Source organism: Indicator indicator, chromosome 12, assembly GCF_027791375.1.
Source record: "Indicator indicator isolate 239-I01 chromosome 12, UM_Iind_1.1, whole genome shotgun sequence".
In the NCBI taxonomy this organism is placed as follows: Eukaryota; Metazoa; Chordata; class Aves; order Piciformes; family Indicatoridae; genus Indicator; species Indicator indicator.
The window spans coordinates 24,045,684-24,063,748 of NC_072021.1; the positions used below are offsets into that span (position 1 = coordinate 24,045,684).

Below are 18,065 nucleotides of genomic sequence, written 5' to 3' on the forward strand. Positions count from 1 at the left end.
CTCCTGCCCATGGGCAAGGAGAGGTGTCACAACCCATGCCACCCACCCCTGGCACCCAACACCCCCAGGACAAGGAACATCTTCATGCATGGTCATGGCCTGGGGACATGTTCCCACCACAAAGCTACCAAGACTTCGCTTGGATTTCACCCAGACCTGGGAAGGATGAGCCAAAGCCCTTTATGGGGTGAAAGGGTGCCCCAAAAATCATGGTTGAGAAGTCCAACACAAATCCTACCACCATGGCCACCACCAAGCAGAGTGGCTTGTCACTGTGTCCCCACTCACCCGCCAAGCATCCAGGTTTTTGTCCGAGGGAGCACTGGCCAAGATGTTGCTGGCTGGCACCTTCCCTTAAAGAACACGGGGACAGGGGTGAGAGGCTGAGGTGGCCCCAGGGTGGTGGGGACACCCCAAGCTCAGCCAGGGTTGATCTTCTCTCGTCCAACCCCAGCACCATCAGGGTGACACCCCACTGGGGACAGCTATGGGCACCCACTTGTGCCAAGGTGCAATGACAAGGGAGGTGACCCCAAAAGCAAGATCCATCTCCCAGCTTCTAAGTGTGGGCTGTCCCCAAACTGTGGGGCAAGGACAACCAGAGACACCCAAGGGCTGAGGGATGGTGATGTGGCTGCACTACCTGTAGGGCAAAAGACCCTGGGGAAGGGGACGGGACATGGTTGTCCTCATGTCTCCACACCACTCCATGGGGTCATGGAAAGCAGGGATCCCGGGGAGGGGGACAGAACAGGTTCCCATGTCCCCACACTGTTCTATGGGACAGGGACCCTGAGGAAGGCAGGGACCCTGGAGAGGGGGGCAGGACGGAGTTGTCCCCATGTCCCCACGGGGTCATGGCGGGCAGGCACCTGGAAGCGGGCGACACCACAGGTCTGTCCCAGTGTCCCCCCCCCAAACCCTACCTGCCCGCAGCAGCCCCCGGGCCAAGCCCGCCGCCATCCTCCCGGCCCCCACGAACCCAACCCGCAGCTCTCGGCACTCAACGGCCTCCATTGCCGCCCGGCCACGCCCCGTGACCCCTAGACCCCGCCCCCGCCTGCCCATTGGTTGGTATGGGCCATAAGGGGCGTGGTTCCGGCGAGGGCTGGAGTCGGCGCAGGTGCGCCCGCGCCGTGTGAGGGGCGGTGGATGCGTCCGGGTGAGGGGAGCCGCGTCTGGGAGGGGATCCTGTGAGAATGGGGGGGCCTAGGGGGGTTCCAGGGGTGTGACTGAGCCTTCTCCACCCCCTGGTGTATTTTTGTCATCCCGGTCGGGTGGGTCCCTTCAATAAGGGGGTCTCCACCACCCCCAAAACCTCTCCTTGGATTTTGGGGGGTGTTCCCAACCTTGGGGTTACCCTCACATCGGGTGGAATTCCCTGGTGTGTGTGCATGTGTGTCCCCTAAGCCTTTCCCTGGATTTCGGTGGGATGGTCACAATCTTGAGGTGGACCTCCTTGGTCTCTTTCCCAAACTTTTTGCTGGGTTTTGGTGGATGGTTCCAAGGTTGGAGTGACCCCCTACTCACTTTTGTCCCCATAGGGCATTCCACCACCACCACATAATGATGACCTGGAGTTGATGGGCTCTGCTGGTGCTACTGGGCAGCACTGGTGGTTTTTTTGGGTGGCTGGGCCTTGGCACCTCTACAGAGGAACTGGGAACCCCCCCGAGAGGAGGTAAGGACTCCCCTGGAGATTGGGACTTTCCTAGAGGTGAGGACCCCTCATGGAGCTGGGGACATCCCTGGAGATAGGGGTCCTGAGAGCTAGATGCCCACCAACCCCAGAGCTGGGGACCTTCCTACATGTCATCTTTGAGATGGCCACCAATAATGACCAGTTCCATGCTGAAGCCACATGCTGGGAGCTGTTATCCCCAGAATCCAGGCCACCATCATGGGTGGCCACGGAGTTCCTCCTCCTCAGATGGGAAATGGAGGTTCCCAGGACCCCTTTACCCTGGGCAGCAGCTTTGTCTGAGGTGGGATGATGGCATGAGATGGTCTTGGGGGTGAAGGTCAAGTGTTGGGATAGGTTCTCACTGTTCTCCTTATTTCATGCTCAAACCAAACCCTCTATACCCCCATGGGTGCTGGTGACACTGGTGCTGCCACCAGATTGTGATGGGGTTCCACTCATCCTACATCGGCCTGAGTGAGGAGGAGGAGAAGGCAACTAAGCTGAGAGTGGACCTCTTCAACTGCCAGGCCAGCACTGAGGGTCACCCCTGCACCCTGGACATGATAAGGTGCTGGGACAGGGCACCTCAAGTCCTATTTTCTCCATTTACATCCCAAGTTCTGCAGTAATCATAGAATCGTTTGGCTTGGAAGAGACTTTTAAGGTCATCAAGTCCAGCCCATAACCCAGCGCTGCCAGGTCACCACCAAACCATGGCCCTCAGCACCACATCTACACTGCTTTCAAACCTCTCTGGGGGTGGAGACACCACCACAGCCCTGGGCAGCCTGGGCCAGGCCTTGACAACCCTTTCCATGAAGAAATTGTTCCTCACGTTCAACCTAAACCTCCTTCTTCCTTGGGAGAAGAAACTGCCCCCTAACCTGGCTCCAGTTTCCTTTCAGGGAGTTGTAGAGAGCCAGAAAGTCTCTCCTCAGCCTCCTTTTCTCCAAGCTCAACAACCCCAGGCCCCTCATCTGCTCCTCACAAGTTCTCCAGCCCCTTCATCAGCTTCATTGCCCTTCTCTGCACACACTCCAGTGCCTCAATGTCTTTGGAGTGAGGGGTCCAAAACTGAACACAGGACTCAAGGTGTGGCGTCACCAGTGCCCAGTACAGGTGGACAATCCCTGCCCTAGTCCTGCTGGTCATGGAAGACCTCATCCAGTGCATGGGTTAAGAACCACTGACTGGGTTCCTGCTACGTCCCCACATCCCACCTCAGTGACCAAGCCAACTTTTTGTGCCTTCCCACAGGGAACATGAGTGGCCATGGGGCTCCAGGTTGAGCACCAGGTTGTCCTGCCTGACCTCTACCATACACAGAAAAGAGCTCAGAAAATCTATTCCCAACTAGGTGGGAATGTGGCCAAACCAGCTCTTTTTTGCACTAGGACACCTCTGGGTGGAGCTTTCCCATCTCATCCCAACATTGTGTCCATCCTCTTCATGTGCAGAGAGTGAATTTCCCTTCTCCTGGTCCAGCAGTACAAGATGGAGCAGGTGATGGAGAAGCTGCAACAGATCAGCTAGAGCCTGGACCTGATGCTGGTGGCCATGGAAAGTGCACAGAACCAGTTGGAGAAACATCTGCAGCACCTCCATGACGTTCTCAATCCAACCAGTGAGCTGGGGATTGGTGAAGGGCTGATGGTGGGTACCAGTATCAAGACTCTTGCTCCTTGACCTGCAGGTTGGAGCCCAAGTGTCATCACCACCTGCATCCACCATGCCTCCTACTTTGTCCTGCTTGTGGTACTATTGGTGCCCATGCTGCCCCGTGCCATCATCCTCCTCCTCTCCCTCACCTTCAGCGCTCTCAGTGAGCACCTTAGCATCCCAGTGCTCTCCACTGTGCTGGCCCTCACTGTGACAGGTAGGAATGGGTGTGGGGGGAACCTGGCTGGGGATATATCACCCCGAGGGTGCTACAGGGGTGGGGTGGGAGTCCTCTACCTTCTCCCACCCTCTTGCTTCCCCCCCAGGGTGGTGGCAGCCTGCTGTGGTGCTGGTGGAGCCTGCACAATGGTTCCCCAGTAGAAGCCTTATCACCAACTGACCTCCACTCCAGAAAGGTGGGAGATGGTTGGGAGGCACATGGGAATGGCACCCTTGGGAGCTGCTAGGACCCATCTTGCTGCCATCTGGCAGAGGTTCCCAGGGTGGGCTGCTGGCCCTCAGGAGGGTGCAGGACATGTCTTGAGGGCTTGCCTGTGGCTTTTGGGCACCTCCTCCCAGCTCCCTGCCCTATTTCTGCCCAGAGGGTGTGGGAAGATTGGAGGTGGGGCTGCCTTCATTATGGGGGTGCAGGAAGGAGACACCAAGGTGACTGAACTCCAGGTTTCCTTCTTTCCACATAGGAAGGATGAACTGGAGTTGTTGCAGGAGGTGCTGGGTAGGATGGAGATGAGCTGCCTGCAAGGTGAGGGCTGGCCAGGCAGAACACAAGCGGTGGGTGGTGTAATGGCTGCAGGACAAGGGTTTGGGGCCCTAGCATGTCCCCATCCTGTGATGGGTCTTGTGTGTTATTCCCATGTCCTTCAAGCTGTGCAAGGACATGTGCACCAAGCCAGGATGTCCGCCATCCAACCCCTGGGGACAGCAGTGCTGGGAATGCCACCACCTTGATGTTCTTGCAGAGCCTTCATGCCTGCAGCAGTCCCCAGTGATGCCAAGGGACCATCCTGGCTTTGAAAGGCAGAAGTCATCCCTCTCTGGTAGCTGGAGGACAAAGCAGAGCTGAGAGGTAAGCCTGAGCTTGGAGATAGGTGCTGGGTGGCATGCCCACAGCTTGGGCCAGACCTTGCTCCTGGGGACCAGCTTGGGTCCCTCTGAGGGTCAGGCCTTCTGGGGCTGAGGTGTCCACATCATGGCTGCACCTCTAGGTGCTGGACACCCTATTGATGGAAGCATCAGGACTGGAGATGTGATGCCCAAGGAGTCTCTCCTCTGTAGATCTTTGCTGTCCCCACAGTCCCTATGCCAGGGCCTCAGCAGGGCTGGGCAGCCATGCCAGAACAAAGCCACCTCCAGGCAGGGCTTCTGCCACATCCATGCCACCAGCTGAACCTCATGCAGCAGCCTGGCTGTGGACTCTTTCATGTTTGACCTTATACCCCCTCCCAGAGGGGTTTCAAACTTTCTTTGGCTCTTCCAGATCCTGGTGGAGAATATGTGGTGGTGCTCAAACCCTAAGGGTGCCACTCAACATGGGCATGAGCTGGTGCTGCTGGGCAGATGTTCCTTGTCCCACCACTTTTACTCCATTTGCATATATTTCAATAAATGCTCAATTGACAGCTGGAGCTTTTCCCATTCTGGTCCCCCCCTATCCTGATGCTGGGGCCTTGCTGGGAGGAGCTTTAGGACCACCCCCACAATCTTGGCCATGGTCAAGGTGATGGCAGTGGCTCCAGCTGGCTGCACCACCTGGTCTGGGAACCCTTTTGGGGGTGGCCCAATGCTATTTTTTTGCCCACCCTGCTCCAAGCAGCGGGCAGGAACTTGGAGGCTCCTCACTGGGCTTCAATCCCCATTTTGCTTTGGAGATGTCACCACTCTCCCAGCCATGTCCTCTGCCCCAGCAAAGGGCAACCCTGAGATGAAGAAGATGCTGGTCCCAGCTCTGCCTTGGCGCATCACTTCCTGGCGTTGGTGTAGTTGGCACTGAACCAAGTGCAGGTTTCCTTCACAGCTGGGGAGGGAGAAGATGAGATGAGGGTTGGGAGTGGCAGTGAAGTTGGTTGAGTCATCAAATGGTTTGCATTGGGAAGGACCTTTTGAAGGTCATCTAGTCCAACCCCCTGCAGTCAGCAGGGGCATCTGCAACTAGAGCAGGTTGCTCAGAGGCCCAAACAACCTGACCTGGAATGGTTCCAGGGATAGGGCATCTATCACCTCTCTGTGCAACCTGGGCCAGGGTCTTGCCACCCTCTTTATGAAAAATTTCTTCCTTGAATCCAGCCTAAATATCCCTGGTTTTAGTTTCAAACCATCACTCCTTGTCCTGTCCCAACAGGCTCTACTAAGAATGCTTTCCCCATCTTTTTAATAAGCCCTTTTTAAGTCCTGGAAGGCCACCAGAAGGTTTCCCTGGAGCCTTCTCCATGATGAACAATCCCACCTCTCTCAGCCTATCCCTTACAATAGAGGTGCTCCAGCACTTCTGAATGTTTCTGTGGCCTGCTCTGGACCTGCTCCAAGAGTTTCATGATAGATGGACTACCCTGATGTCACCAAGGATAATCACAGCAGGTAGGACCTCTGTGCCAGGGAGTTCTCCCCATCTCACCTTGCCTGAAAGGTGTGAACTGGAAGCTGGGCAGGTAGCGCCGCAGCTTGGCATTGCTGGCTGTCTTCTTGAATTGCCCATCTGCTTTGGTGGTGTCAAACTGGGCAGGCAAGGATTAAGGGAAACCAAAGCTGGCATGGTGGAAGGGATGCTCTGGATCATACCGTCTTTTCTGCAGCCCCATGGCTGCTGGTGGAAAGTGGGGTGCCCATCCCCCCAGCAAGCCCCATGAGTAAGGGGCCCAGCCTTTGGTGAAGGATACAAGAAGCTCTCCCTTGAAGTCCATGGCCTCCACAATCGCCTCTGCTGCCTCCTTGATGGAGACTTCTTCTTCTTCTCCCACTGTGGAGAAAGGCATAATGGTGGCTGTTCCTCCATCTTCCTGGGAAGGGGCTGGAGCCCCTTGTTGTTGGTGGAGGGGGGGGGGGGGTGACAGGACCTACCTGACAAAATGATGGGCTCCACCTCATCATATTCCCGCAGGACCCAAAGGAAGAGCCGGGCCAGGTCCTGCAGAGGGGCAGATGACTCTTGGGGGGTGGCTGCTGTCCCCCTGCCCTCCCATCACAAGGGGACCCAACCCTGAGGATGGCCAACGCTGCCCAGGACAGCCCAGGTGGGCTCAGAAGCTGCTGGAGTCCAGACAAAGACCCTCCCAGCCCCATCCCCTGCCCTCCCCAAGCTGTGGGAGGCAAGTGGTCCCCAAGGCCACACGTACCAGGGAGTAGATGAATTGTCTCCTGGGCTTGCCTGTGCCCCACACGGTCAGAGCGGAGCCACTCTCTGCAGGAAGAACATCACATCCTTGAACATTGGAGCCACCTCCACCAGCAGAGCAGCTCATGGAGCAGGCAGGGAAAGTAAAACTCAACCCAACCCTTCCGAGACAAGCTCTAAGAAGTTCTACCATGCTCACGTTTGGCCAGGTAGACCTTGTGGATGAGCCCCGGCAAGACATGGCCGTCCTCGATGCTGAAGTTGTCGTGGGGCCCGAAGATGTTGGTGGGGATGACGGCAGTGAAGCGGCAGCCATGCTGCTCAAAGTAACCCCTGGGTGAAAGCAGGAGCTTGCAAATGGGCTGTTCATCAGCCCAAATCACCCACCCCTCCGATAACAGAGCTGTCCCCAGAAGACCCCAGCCCACAGTATCTCCATCGGCTGAGGATCTTCCCAACTTGATTTTATTCCTGAGAGCTCCAGAGGAATCTTCTTGCCCTGATAACTAGAGGGTGCTCACAGCCTCCAAGGACATTCCTGTGTCCCTCACGTACCTGTTCTGGATGTCAATCATCCTCTTGGCATAGGAGTAGCCAAAGTTGGAGCTGTGAGGTGGCCCATTGTGAACCTGGGGGCAGGAAAGCAGAGTTAGGGGACCAGGGATGACTTCTGGCTTTGAGCAGCAGCATGGAGATGCTCACCATGGTCTCATCAATGGGGTAGGTTGTCTTGTCTGGGAAGATGCAGGTAGAGAGGCAGGAGACAACCTTCTGCACCCCTGTCTCATAGGCTGAGTGCAGGACGTTGTCGTTGATATGGATGTTTCTCCTCTGGGGATGAAGAGATTTATCAGCAGGGGAGATGCTCACAGTTCTTTCCCCCTATAGCTAAGAACTCCAGAAACCTAGGAAACTCTGGTTTGACTTTAGGAGAAGAGCAAGCCATGTCCTCATGTCCCACCAGGGGAGGGCAGGGGGTTGCAGCATCCTCAGGAACCCCCATACTGCCCCTTTGCCAAGAGCTCACCCAAAAATCCAGGTTGTAGCGGATGTTCTTGAAGAGGCCTCCCACCATGGCAGCCAGGTGGATGACATGGGTGGGCTTGTGCAGCTCAAACAGGGCTTTGGTCTCTGCAGCATTCCTGGGATTGGAAACGTTGGGGTTCAGTGCTCTTGAGACAGCAGCCTGGGGAGGGTTTCCAAAGGCTATACCCAAGTAGTCAACTCACGTCAAGTCAGCATCTCTGGAGGACACAAAGATCCACTCCTCATCTGGCCGCCCCTCTCCATCAGCCACCACCTTCTCAATGGCTTTTCCCACCAAGCCGGTGCCACCTGTCACCAATATGCGCTTGGCCACGGGGCCTGTCACCTCTGTCATGGCCAAAACCCTGTGGAGAGGCAAGAGCTAGGCTGGGGTCACCTCCAGGTGCAGCCTGCTAAGGACCTCCAAGCTCAGCCCCACCCCTGGGAATGGGCACCCATGAGCATCACTCATGTGCCAGGCTCGTGGGGTCACCTGGGTGGCTTTCACCCAAAAAAGCAAAGGGGCATGGATGTGTTTGGAGCTGACACAGCCTACCCATGGCAGCAGGAACTTGGCAGCAGCAGCTTCTACTAAATGAAACTGGCTGGTGGCCAGGTGGCACCTGGGCTACGGCCAGCTCCTGCCACGTGGCACCGCCCAGCCTCTGGAAACAGAGGTTTACCCCCTGTCTTCCTCTACACCCCAGGTCTGCACCCCAAATCTCCTCCTGTACTTCAGATCACACCTCAAGGCTCGTCCTGTAGCCCAAATGTCCTCTTGCACCCCAGGTCTACACCCCAGATCTCCTCCTGTACCCCAAATCTGGCATCTGCACCCCATGTCTCCCCTTCACCCCAAACCCCAGCTCTGCACCCCTGCACCTTAGATCTTCTCCTACACCCCAAACTCCAGGTCTGCGCCTCAAATGTCCCCATGTACTCCATATCTCTTCTTGCACCTCAGATCTCCCTCAGCACCCCAGGCCTGCACTCCGAATCTATGCCTGCACCTCGGGTCTGCATCCACACCTTTCCTACACCTCAAATCCCAGGTCTGCACTTCAAGCCTCTCTCTGTACCCCAGGCCCCAGCTCTGCACCCCATCCACCTCCTGCACCCCAAATCTCCCCTTGGACCCCAAGTTTGCATCCTAGATCTCCTGCACCCTAAATCTCAGGCCTACACTCAGGCCTGCACCCCGAACCCCGGGCCTGACCCCCTTCCTCCTCCCCCACCACCCACTGCAGGCACCCCCTGGGCCTCTCAAACGGCCTGGACCCACCCCTCCCTACTGTCCCCCTCTTTAGGAGCCCCCCACTGCCACCCAACCCCCCGCCTATGGGGTTCCCATCTCACCTCTCCACGGGGCTCGGCTGCATTCGGCTCGGCGGAGCTCGGCTGTACCCACGGCGGCTCGGCGGAGCTCGGCTAGGGTTCGGGGCACGGCTCGGCCGCGGGATTCGCCTCCGCTCGGCAGCGCTCGGTCCGGCTCGGCTCAACCCGGCAGGGCTCGGCCTCGCCTCCCACCGCCCCCGCCGCCGCCATTACCAGGCGCCGCCGCTCGGCTCCTTGGGAAATGGAGTCCGCGGCCAGGCCTCTGCCGGCGCTGCCCCAGCACCGGGGACACCTCCATTGCCACGCATCGCTTACACCTGGGCGGCTGCTGCAAGCCTGAGGAGCGGCGGATGGGAAGGGCGTGCAGGGGAAAAGGGCTGCAAGGTCTTGCCGCTCCTCCCCAAGGCAAAGGCCTCGGCACAGAGGGTTGGGCTGCGGAAGGGTTTAGTGAGCGAAGCAGCCCAGTGCTCACGGTTGGGTCTCACCAGAGCTCAGCACAGCGAGGTGATCATTCACCACACTTGTGCTGATCCAAGCCAGGCTGCTGGTGGCCTTCTTCGCCACCTGGGCACACGCTGGCTCATCTCCAGCTGCTCTTGACCGACATCTCCAGGTCTTTTCCAGCCAGCCTGGCCCAAGGCTGAAGTATTCATGGAGTTGTTGTGAGCCAAGTGCAGGACCCAGCACTTTGTCTTGTTGAACCTCATCCCAATGGCCTCAACCCTTCAATCCAGCCTAATGAGATCTTCTGCTATGGTGCTGGATGTCCTGGCTGACCTCACACGTGGAGCCAGGGATGAAGCACTGAAGCTCCTTCTCCATGCTGGCTAACTCCTCATGAAACACAACTCCCCTATCACGTCCAGTTGCATCCACGCTTCAAGCTCACCTCTTGGTAAAATTAGAGAGTAGAAGGGTTTGGGGTGGAAGCAAGCTTCAAGGATCATCTAGTCCAACCTTCTTGCCATGTGTAGGGACATCTTCAGCTAGACCAGGTTGCTCAGAGCCTCATCCAATGGGACATTGAACGCTTCCAGCAATGGGACAGACATTAGATGTACAGAAGTACAAAGAAGAAAGATTTTTCCAGGAGCTGGTAGGAGCATAAAAGCTGCTGTCTGCATCTTGGGAACTTTGGAGTCTTCCTTTGGCCCTGTTTCAGCTGAGGAGTCACGGGGAGGTGTTGTAGCCAGAGCTGCTGTGACAGCAGCTGAAAAATGATGGTGCCAGATTAAAATATGTTAATTGTGGAGCTAATAAGCAGAGCAACATTAGGGCGTGAAGGAAGATCACAAGGGTGAGGAGTAAACTTGTAGTGACCACATGGATGTGGCAGAACTTTCTTTTTAATGAAATATCACCCAGCCTTTTGATATTATCTGGCAAGACATTCTGAGTTAAGGATGAAAGCCTGCAGGAGACCCATTAGGTCATCTGGGAAGGTCAGCTGGGAAGGAAAGTGGGGCAGATGGGTACAAGCTGCCTGGATGCAATGTGAAGCCAGCTTGTGATGATGCTGCATGGCTCGGCCAGGCTCCAGGAGCCCACATGAGGACACACCAGCTCTAAGAAGCCCATCCCAGCATGGAAGCCAGCTTGTGGTGATGCTGCATGGATGTGGCCAAACTTCAGAAGCACAGGTGATGATACAGCAACTTCAAGCAGTCCATCCCAGCATGGAAGCCAGATTGTGATGATGCTGCATGGATGTGGCCAAACTTCAGGAGCCCAGGTAAGGACACACCAGCTCTGCACATCCTTCTCCTTCAGTTTTGTGGCTCCTTTTCATGCTTTTAGGTAGATAATACACCAAAGTGGGCCTCTTTCCAGGTCATGTCCTCCCTCCATGTGTGACTTTGGCCAGCTAAAGTCCAATTTGTTCCATGAAGCTCAAATCCCACCAGTTTCCATAGGGGCTGGGAGGTCCTCCCGTTAATGTGGCAATGGAAGAGTTGCCCTAAATCATGGGACAATCTGGAAGAGCCACAGAGTGGAGACTGGAATGGGAGTAGGACCAACAGCCATGGCTTCTAGATGCTTTATTCATCCTAACAATAGGTGGTGTTCTATGGTGGGAATTAAGAAGCAGGAGCAGTTGGAGTGGAAAACTTCTGACTTGGAGTGGGACAGGAAGGAACTGGACCCTTTGCAGACTCCTGGTTCATGGGATCAGGAGGAACTGCTGCTCAGGAACATCCTTGTCATCAGTCAGACATTGCAATGAGCTGCCCAGGGAGGTAGTTGAGTGGATGTGTTTAAAGGTCATTTGGATGTGGTGCTCGGGGATGTGCTTTAGGGGTGAACTTTGTAGAGCAGTGTTATTAGTTGGACTTGGTGATCCTGAGGGTCTTTTCCAACCTGAATGTTTCTGTGATTCTGTGAACTTCTGGATTTTGGCTGAGGCCAGACCTCCTGAAGGCAGGTTATGTTTGGTTTTGATTTCAGAGAAGAATTTTGTTCCTAGGCAAAAGGTCCCTCTTTGAAGTGACGCCGACTCCAGCTGAGTGCAGAGCTCTCTGGCTCTTTGAACTCCAGCTGCTCTGGAGATGTTATCTTATCTCTTTTGATGAATATTTTAGTGGTGAGAACAGCCCTGGGGACTCTAAGCTCCTGTCTCACCTGGTTTGCAGGAGACTTCTTACAGAGCATGCAAAATACAAAAAAAGAAGAGAGAGTGCCTGGACCTGGTGATAAGCAACTGGGGGACAACCAAAAATCTTTGGTGGCCAAGAGTCAAGGTTTAAGCACTGAGGTTAGAAGGCAGAGAGGTAAGAGGGGGGGGGACAAGGGAGTGTGCCAGCCTTGCCACCTTCTTGGCCACGCAGCCCCACGGGAGCCTCACCAGCCCAGCCAAGCAGGGTCATGGGCCTGCTTCTGCTTCTGGTCCTCAGGCCCTCAGGGAGCCCACATTGAGCAGGCAGCTGACGTCACAGGGGAGGCTTTCTGTGTGACCTCAGATCAGAGAGTTGGTTGCTTGGAGACCCCTCACAGGTGCTCTAGGGACCTTGCAGCAAGGAGGATGCTAGTCCAGACCCTGCAGTGGAGAGGAGAAGGTGTCCTGAGGGTACTGCCCAAAGGGTCAGTTGAGGGTCCCATAGGAAGGTAAGACCATGGCCTGGGGACAGTCACCTGTGTGGAATGAGGACACTGTAGGCAGGCACATTGTCCACAAAAGATCTAGGCCTGCATCAGCTCAGGGTTCCACAGCAAGGTTGATAGTCAGCTGGGCACCTGCAGAGAGACTTGGCCAGAGGTCTGTGTAGGAGAGCATTGTCATGTGGAGCACTGATGGGGATAGGTCACATTTCTGACAATCCACTGGTGCCACTGTGTGGTGTTGCTGGCAGCATATTTCTGAGGAGAGCTCTTGAGGATGTTTTTCAAGGCATCAGGAAGTGTCTGTGTGGGAGAGAGGCTCTGGGCCGCCTTTATGCTGAACACTCCCATGTCTCTCAGCTGCTCCTCACTAGACCCGTTCTCCAGACCCCTCGCCAGCTTCATTGCTCTTCTCTGCACCTGCTCCAGCACCTCAATGTCCTTCTTGGAGTGAGTGGCCTCAAAAGTGAACCCAGGATTCCAAGATGTGGCCTCCGCAGTGCCCCACAGTACAGGGGCATGGTCACTGTCCTGGTCCTGCTGGCCACACTCTTGCTGATTCAAGCCAGGCACTCCTGGGACTGTGTCACATTCCTGACATCGCCCAGGTACCAGTGTGTGGTGTTGCTGGTGGCATATTTCTGAGGAGAGCTCTTGTGGACCCCTCTGATCCACCCCCAAGGCCTGCTGAGGCCTGTCCATGAGAAGAAGCTGCAGAGGAGGCAGCTGGGGTGGTGTGCAGGAGAAGTTTATTGAGGGCAAAGCAGAGGCCAGAGGCAGGAGCAGCAAGGGGAAGGGAGGCGGTGTGAGGGGCAAGCAGGGCGAGCTGGTATCATGGCAGGGGCTTGTGTTGCAGGAGCTGTTGCAGGCTGTGTGTGGTGTCAGGGGTGGTGGGCAGGGCCCTCAGCAGGGGTAGCAGCCTCTTGCGCCGCCGCAGCCATAGCCCAGGCCAGCCAAGCCGTAGCCGTAGCCGAAGCCGCCGGAGGAGATGGACTGTCCCTGGGCGCTGAGCTCGGTGCCCAGGGCAGCCCCTGAGGAGGATCCGACGGCGGTGCTCTGGGGGAAGGAGCTGAGGATGGGTCCTGGCAGGGTGACCAGCACGGGGGAAGGCTGGATGAAGACGCGGGAGTCCTGGCACTGCCTGACGCAGGGCTCGTTGCAGCTGTTGGCCAGCGGGGTGGGTCCGCAGGGGCGGCAGCGGTCGTAGCAGGCCATGGGTGTGGGGTGGAGGGGCCCTGGAAGAGAGAGAGGGTGAGGAGGGAGCGCAGGGGCTGCGTGGGGGTGTGAGAGAGGGTGCCGGTGGGGCAGGAGAAGGAGGGGCAGGGGCTGGAGGCTGACCTGGTGGAGGGAGCAGAGTGCAGGAGAAGGAGTCAGGAGGTGTCTGTGAGGGAGAGAGGCTCTGGGCCGGCTTTATGCTGTCAGGGCTGGCAGCAGAGGTGAGCCCAGCCCAGCAGAGGTGGGGTGTCAGCAGTGAGGTCATGGCGTGGCACTGGTGTGCTGTGGTTTGTGGCTGCCTTGTGGCCAGGGGGTCTCATTTCCTGGCAGTCCTACAATGGCTCCTCTGGCCCTGTTGTTTGTAATCAAAGAGGGACCTGTGTGTGAGCTGGAGCCTGGAGGCCATCTTGGGCACAGCAATCACACAGTGATGGTGGAGTCTTCTGTTCTCTGAGGAGTAAGCAGTGAGGTCAGTAGCTCTGCCACCCTGGAGTTGCTGAGGACACACTTTGCCCTGTTTCGTAACCTGCTTGTCAAAGTGTTTTGGGAGGCAGTCCTGAAGGGCAAAGGAGTCCAGGATGACCAGGCATGACCAGGCATGACCAGGCATGAACAGACATTCTTCAAGCAGGACCTCTCGATGGCTCAGCAGCAGGTCATAGAATCACAGAATCAGAGAACTCTTTTGTTTGGAAAAGGCCTCTAAGAGCATCAAGTCCAACCACCAACCTAACCCCACATGGGCATTAAACCAGGTCCCGAAGTGCCATGTCCACAGGTTTCTTGAGCACTTCCAGGAGAAAGAGAAGGCATTGGAAAAAGACAGGCTGGATGCACAGAGAACTTTGGCTGGAGCTCCTCAAGAGAAGGAGAGTTCCTGACCTTTGGATGCCAAGGCAGGGCACTCATGATGATTCCAAGGGTGTTGTGAGGTTATGAAGGGAGAAAATTAGAGAGGCCAAAGCCCAACTAGAATTGTTGCAGCTTCTGCCACAGCAGAAGTGCCTTTGTCTTCTCCAAGGACTTTGGAACATGAGGAGGGCTGAGGAGGATATCCAGCCTCCATTGCTGTGTAATGCTTCATGATGACTGAGGATAAGGAGAAAGCTGAGGCACTGAATGTCTTCTCTGAGACTGAGCCAGGTTGAGGTGCAGCTGAGGCTGTGTGCAGACCTGGCCTTCCTCCCTGGGGGCCAGCGTGCAGCACGTGGCTGCAGACCCCAGGTCCTGGTGCTGGGGGCTTCCTGCTAAGGGTTGCGCAATGGCCACGAGCCCAGGTGAACATTTCCAGGCTGTTTGTCAGGCAAGCAATGCTGGAAGCTGAGGAAGATGAAGGGAATTGGGAAGGAGTGGTGGGGGACTGGGTGTGGGCAGGATTGCTGAGGGAGCTGAGTGCTGACCTTGGGAGGCCACTGTGCCTTAGCTTGGGATAGCCATGGTGCCTTGAGGCTGTTCTTTGGGACTTAAAGAGAGCTCATAGCCCTTGTGTCTTGAAGATGAGGCTTGAGGTTTCAGGGCCAAATGGATGGTGAGTCTGACGTTGTTGTCAGGACAGAGGATGGAATTGTTCATGCAGACAAGCACTGCCAGCCCCACGAGGACAAGAAAGTCATGGGGAGTGCTTGGTTTGGGCTTGCAAAGAGGACTTCAGGTTTGAGCACTATTGTGTCTTCTGCTTTGGAGTGACTTATTGTGTGGATGAGGTTGATGTTCACCTTGAGGTATGATAAAACCTTTGATGCTGTCTCCGTTGTATGCCCCTGGACAGTGCAACATGTGTGGGGCGTGTCAGCGGCCAATGAGGTGACTGCAAAGCAGTTGAAGGTCTGGACCTTAAGGTTTGTGATGAGTGGCCCAAAGTCCAGTTGGAGGGGATCTGCCAGCAGGCTGTGGGAGGTGATCTTATTCTCTCTGCAGTGCTGGTGAGACCCCCATGCGCCAGAGGAGCATTTCCAGCCACTCAGCGATCCCCTGCCAAAGGGGTTAGCAACAAGAGGTATGCATGTGCCATTGACAAGGTGCCCCTGAACAAAGGTCATGGAAGGGTCACTCTTACTGACTACATGGAAGGGACACAACAAGGGACATGGAGTTGGAGTTGGTTTAGGATGATTCCCAGAGAGACCAGAGACACCGAAGCAACTACTGCAGAGAGCCTCCTGCTGAGTCATGAGGTTCCAAGAGGACCTCCTTGCTCCCTAAACTCCTGATAGTGCTCAGGGGCTGCTAGATCCACTCCTAGTCCCAGTCTTGGGCAAGGGATGATGCCTAGCGGAAGGCATCAAAGGTTCATGGAGAGCCTGCCATTGAGTCAGGAGGTTCAGAATGGAGCCTCTTGCTTTCTAAACTTCTCAGGCATCCTGGTGTGACTGGATGCAAAGTGTCCCAGGCTTGCTCAGTCCTTTAGGTCTGCTGGAATCAATGGTGAGGGCAAGGAACCCCTCCCTTGGGATGGATGTTTCTAGGACTGGGAAGTGATTGGCTGTGGTCAGTGCATTTCCATTATGGCCACCATTCATGTCAGGTGATTCTGACACCTTCAGGGCCAGGATCCAGGCAATAGCAGTTCCAGGTGTGGTTCCCAGTCAGCAGCAGTTCCTGGAACAATTAGGGAGTCATTCGCAGCCCCATGAGCAGGACAAGACAGTCCCAGAGGTGCCACCTCACTGCACTTGTAGCCAGAACCAGAAGACAATGTAGGGTGGCCCTGCCAGAGCAGTGTGGCCCAGTATATTCCCACCAGCAGAGCTGTGTGGAGTCCTGTGTGCAGCTGATCACTCCCCCGTGGCAGGAGGCCACAGACTTGGAGGAAAGCATCCAGTGCAGGGCCACAAAGGCACTGAAGGGACTGGAGGGTCCTTCCTGTGAGGGGAAGCTGAGAGAGCTGGGAGGCTTTTCAGGCAGGAGGAAAGGCCATGCAGAGGAGATGTCATCACTGTGACTAAACTCCTTGATGGGAGGACCTGGGAACAGGACAGCCAGACTGTGCTCATGAGTGCACATAGACAGGCATGGAGAAAGCTGGCAAGAGATGCCATTGCCTTGGAAGAGAAGACAACACCTTTCCAGTGTGAGGGTGGCACCAGCTGCACAGAGAGGTGTAGGAGATTGTCCAGAGTCAGGACATGTACTCAATATGAGTTAAAGTCCTGCTCAGCCAGAGGCAAGACATAGACCCAATATGAGTTCAGAATCTTGCTCGTTTATTATTATAAGACACAGGCTTTTATAGCATTATGTGCTGTTCACACGAATAACTTTAACCTGCAATTGGCTGACATACATTGTTCATACACCCGTTACTGTACGCCGATTGCAATATGCTATCGGCAATGTTTTTCTGCCTTGCAGTTCCAACACCTGGCTTCATCTCCTGTTTACTGCTCTGCCAAGCTTTCTCTTATCAGCCTCTCAAGGACAAGTCAGCCTGTTTATAGTTAGTTTACCTTGGATTGTGCAGCTCATGGCCTTTTATCTTCTGGCCATTTCTCTACAGAGAGGTGTTGGAGAATCCATCCTGGAGATACCGAAAACCTAACTGGACATGGTGATGAGAGCAGCTTGAGCTGGGCCTGACTGAGCATTTTGAGCTGGAGAAGATCTCCAGAGGCTGGCAGTGCACTAAAGATTCTGTTCTCTGTGATGGGCAGGGTAATTGTGCTAGGGAAGAGTTGTTCAGGAGTGTGGTGCCATGGGGAGCTTGTGTGAGAGGTGTGGGCAGAAGTGTGTCGAAGGCAGGATGTAGCCATGTGAGGGGTTAGAGTTATGTTGTGGACGCCTTCCTCTACCACACTCTGTTGTTGTTGATGGGGCTGTAGTACCTAAGAGAGATCTTATGGCCCTTTTTCCACCCACCCTCATGTCCTCTGGAGCCTAGACGTTGTCCTGTGTGAGGCTGGCAGAGACTTGGGAGAAGAAGAAAGAGGAGGCAGCTGGGGTGGTGTGCAGGAGAAGTTTATTGAGGGCAAAGCAGAGGCCAGAGGCAGGAGCAGCAAGGGGAAGGGAGGCGGTGTGAGGGGCAAGCAGGGCGAGCTGGTATCATGGCAGGGGCTTGTGTTGCAGGAGCTGTTGCAGGCTGTGTGTGGTGTCAGGGGTGGTGGGCAGGGCCCTCAGCAGGGGTAGCTGGAGCCTGGGAGGCCATCTTGGGCACAGCAATTACACAATGGTGGAGTCTTCTGTTCTCCGAGGAGTAAGCAGTGAGGTCAGCAGCTCTGCCACCCTGGAGTTGCTGAGGACACACTTTGCCCTGTTTCGTAACCTGCTTGTCAAAGTGTTTTGGGTGGCAGTCCTGAAGGGCAAAGGAGTCCAGGATGACCAGGCATGACCAGGCATGAACAGACATTCTTCAAGCAGGACCTCTTGATGGCTCAGCAGCAAGTCATAGAATCACAGAATCAGAGAACTGTTTTGTTTGGAAAAGAACTCTAAGAGCATCAAGTCCAACCACCAACCTAACCCCACATGGGCATTAAACCAGGTCCCGAAGTGCCATGTCCACAGGTTTCTTGAGCACTTCCAGGAGAAAGAGAAGGCATTGGAAAAAGACAGGCTGGATGCACAGAGAACTTTGGCTGGAGCTCCTCAAGAGAAGGAGAGTTCCTGACCTTTGGATGCCAAGGCAGGGCACTCATGATGATTCCAAGGGTGTTGTGAGGTTATGAAGGGAGAAAATTAGAGAGGCCAAAGCCCAACTAGAGTTGT

At 55.6% G+C, this 18,065-nt stretch overlaps 1 protein-coding gene and 1 pseudogene across 1 annotated transcript; both read right to left on the reverse strand.

The window, feature by feature from the left end:
* Positions 1 to 4,951: 4,951 nt before the first annotated feature.
* GFUS (GDP-L-fucose synthase) lies at positions 4,952 to 9,097 on the reverse strand. The gene is made up of 11 exons (XM_054385409.1): positions 9,075 to 9,097; positions 7,922 to 8,083; positions 7,720 to 7,834; positions 7,395 to 7,523; positions 7,248 to 7,321; positions 6,892 to 7,025; positions 6,694 to 6,758; positions 6,419 to 6,485; positions 6,238 to 6,317; positions 5,976 to 6,075; positions 4,952 to 5,378 (listed from the first exon to the last, which is right to left on the reverse strand). The coding sequence occupies exons 1-11, from the start codon at positions 9,095 to 9,097 to the stop codon at positions 5,323 to 5,325; spliced, it is 1,005 nt and encodes a 334-aa protein (XP_054241384.1). The 3' UTR covers positions 4,952 to 5,322.
* A 3,955-nt stretch (positions 9,098 to 13,052) lies between these two features.
* On the reverse strand, positions 13,053 to 17,706 carry LOC128970292 (feather beta keratin-like; annotated as a pseudogene).
* Positions 17,707 to 18,065: the final 359 nt, after the last annotated feature.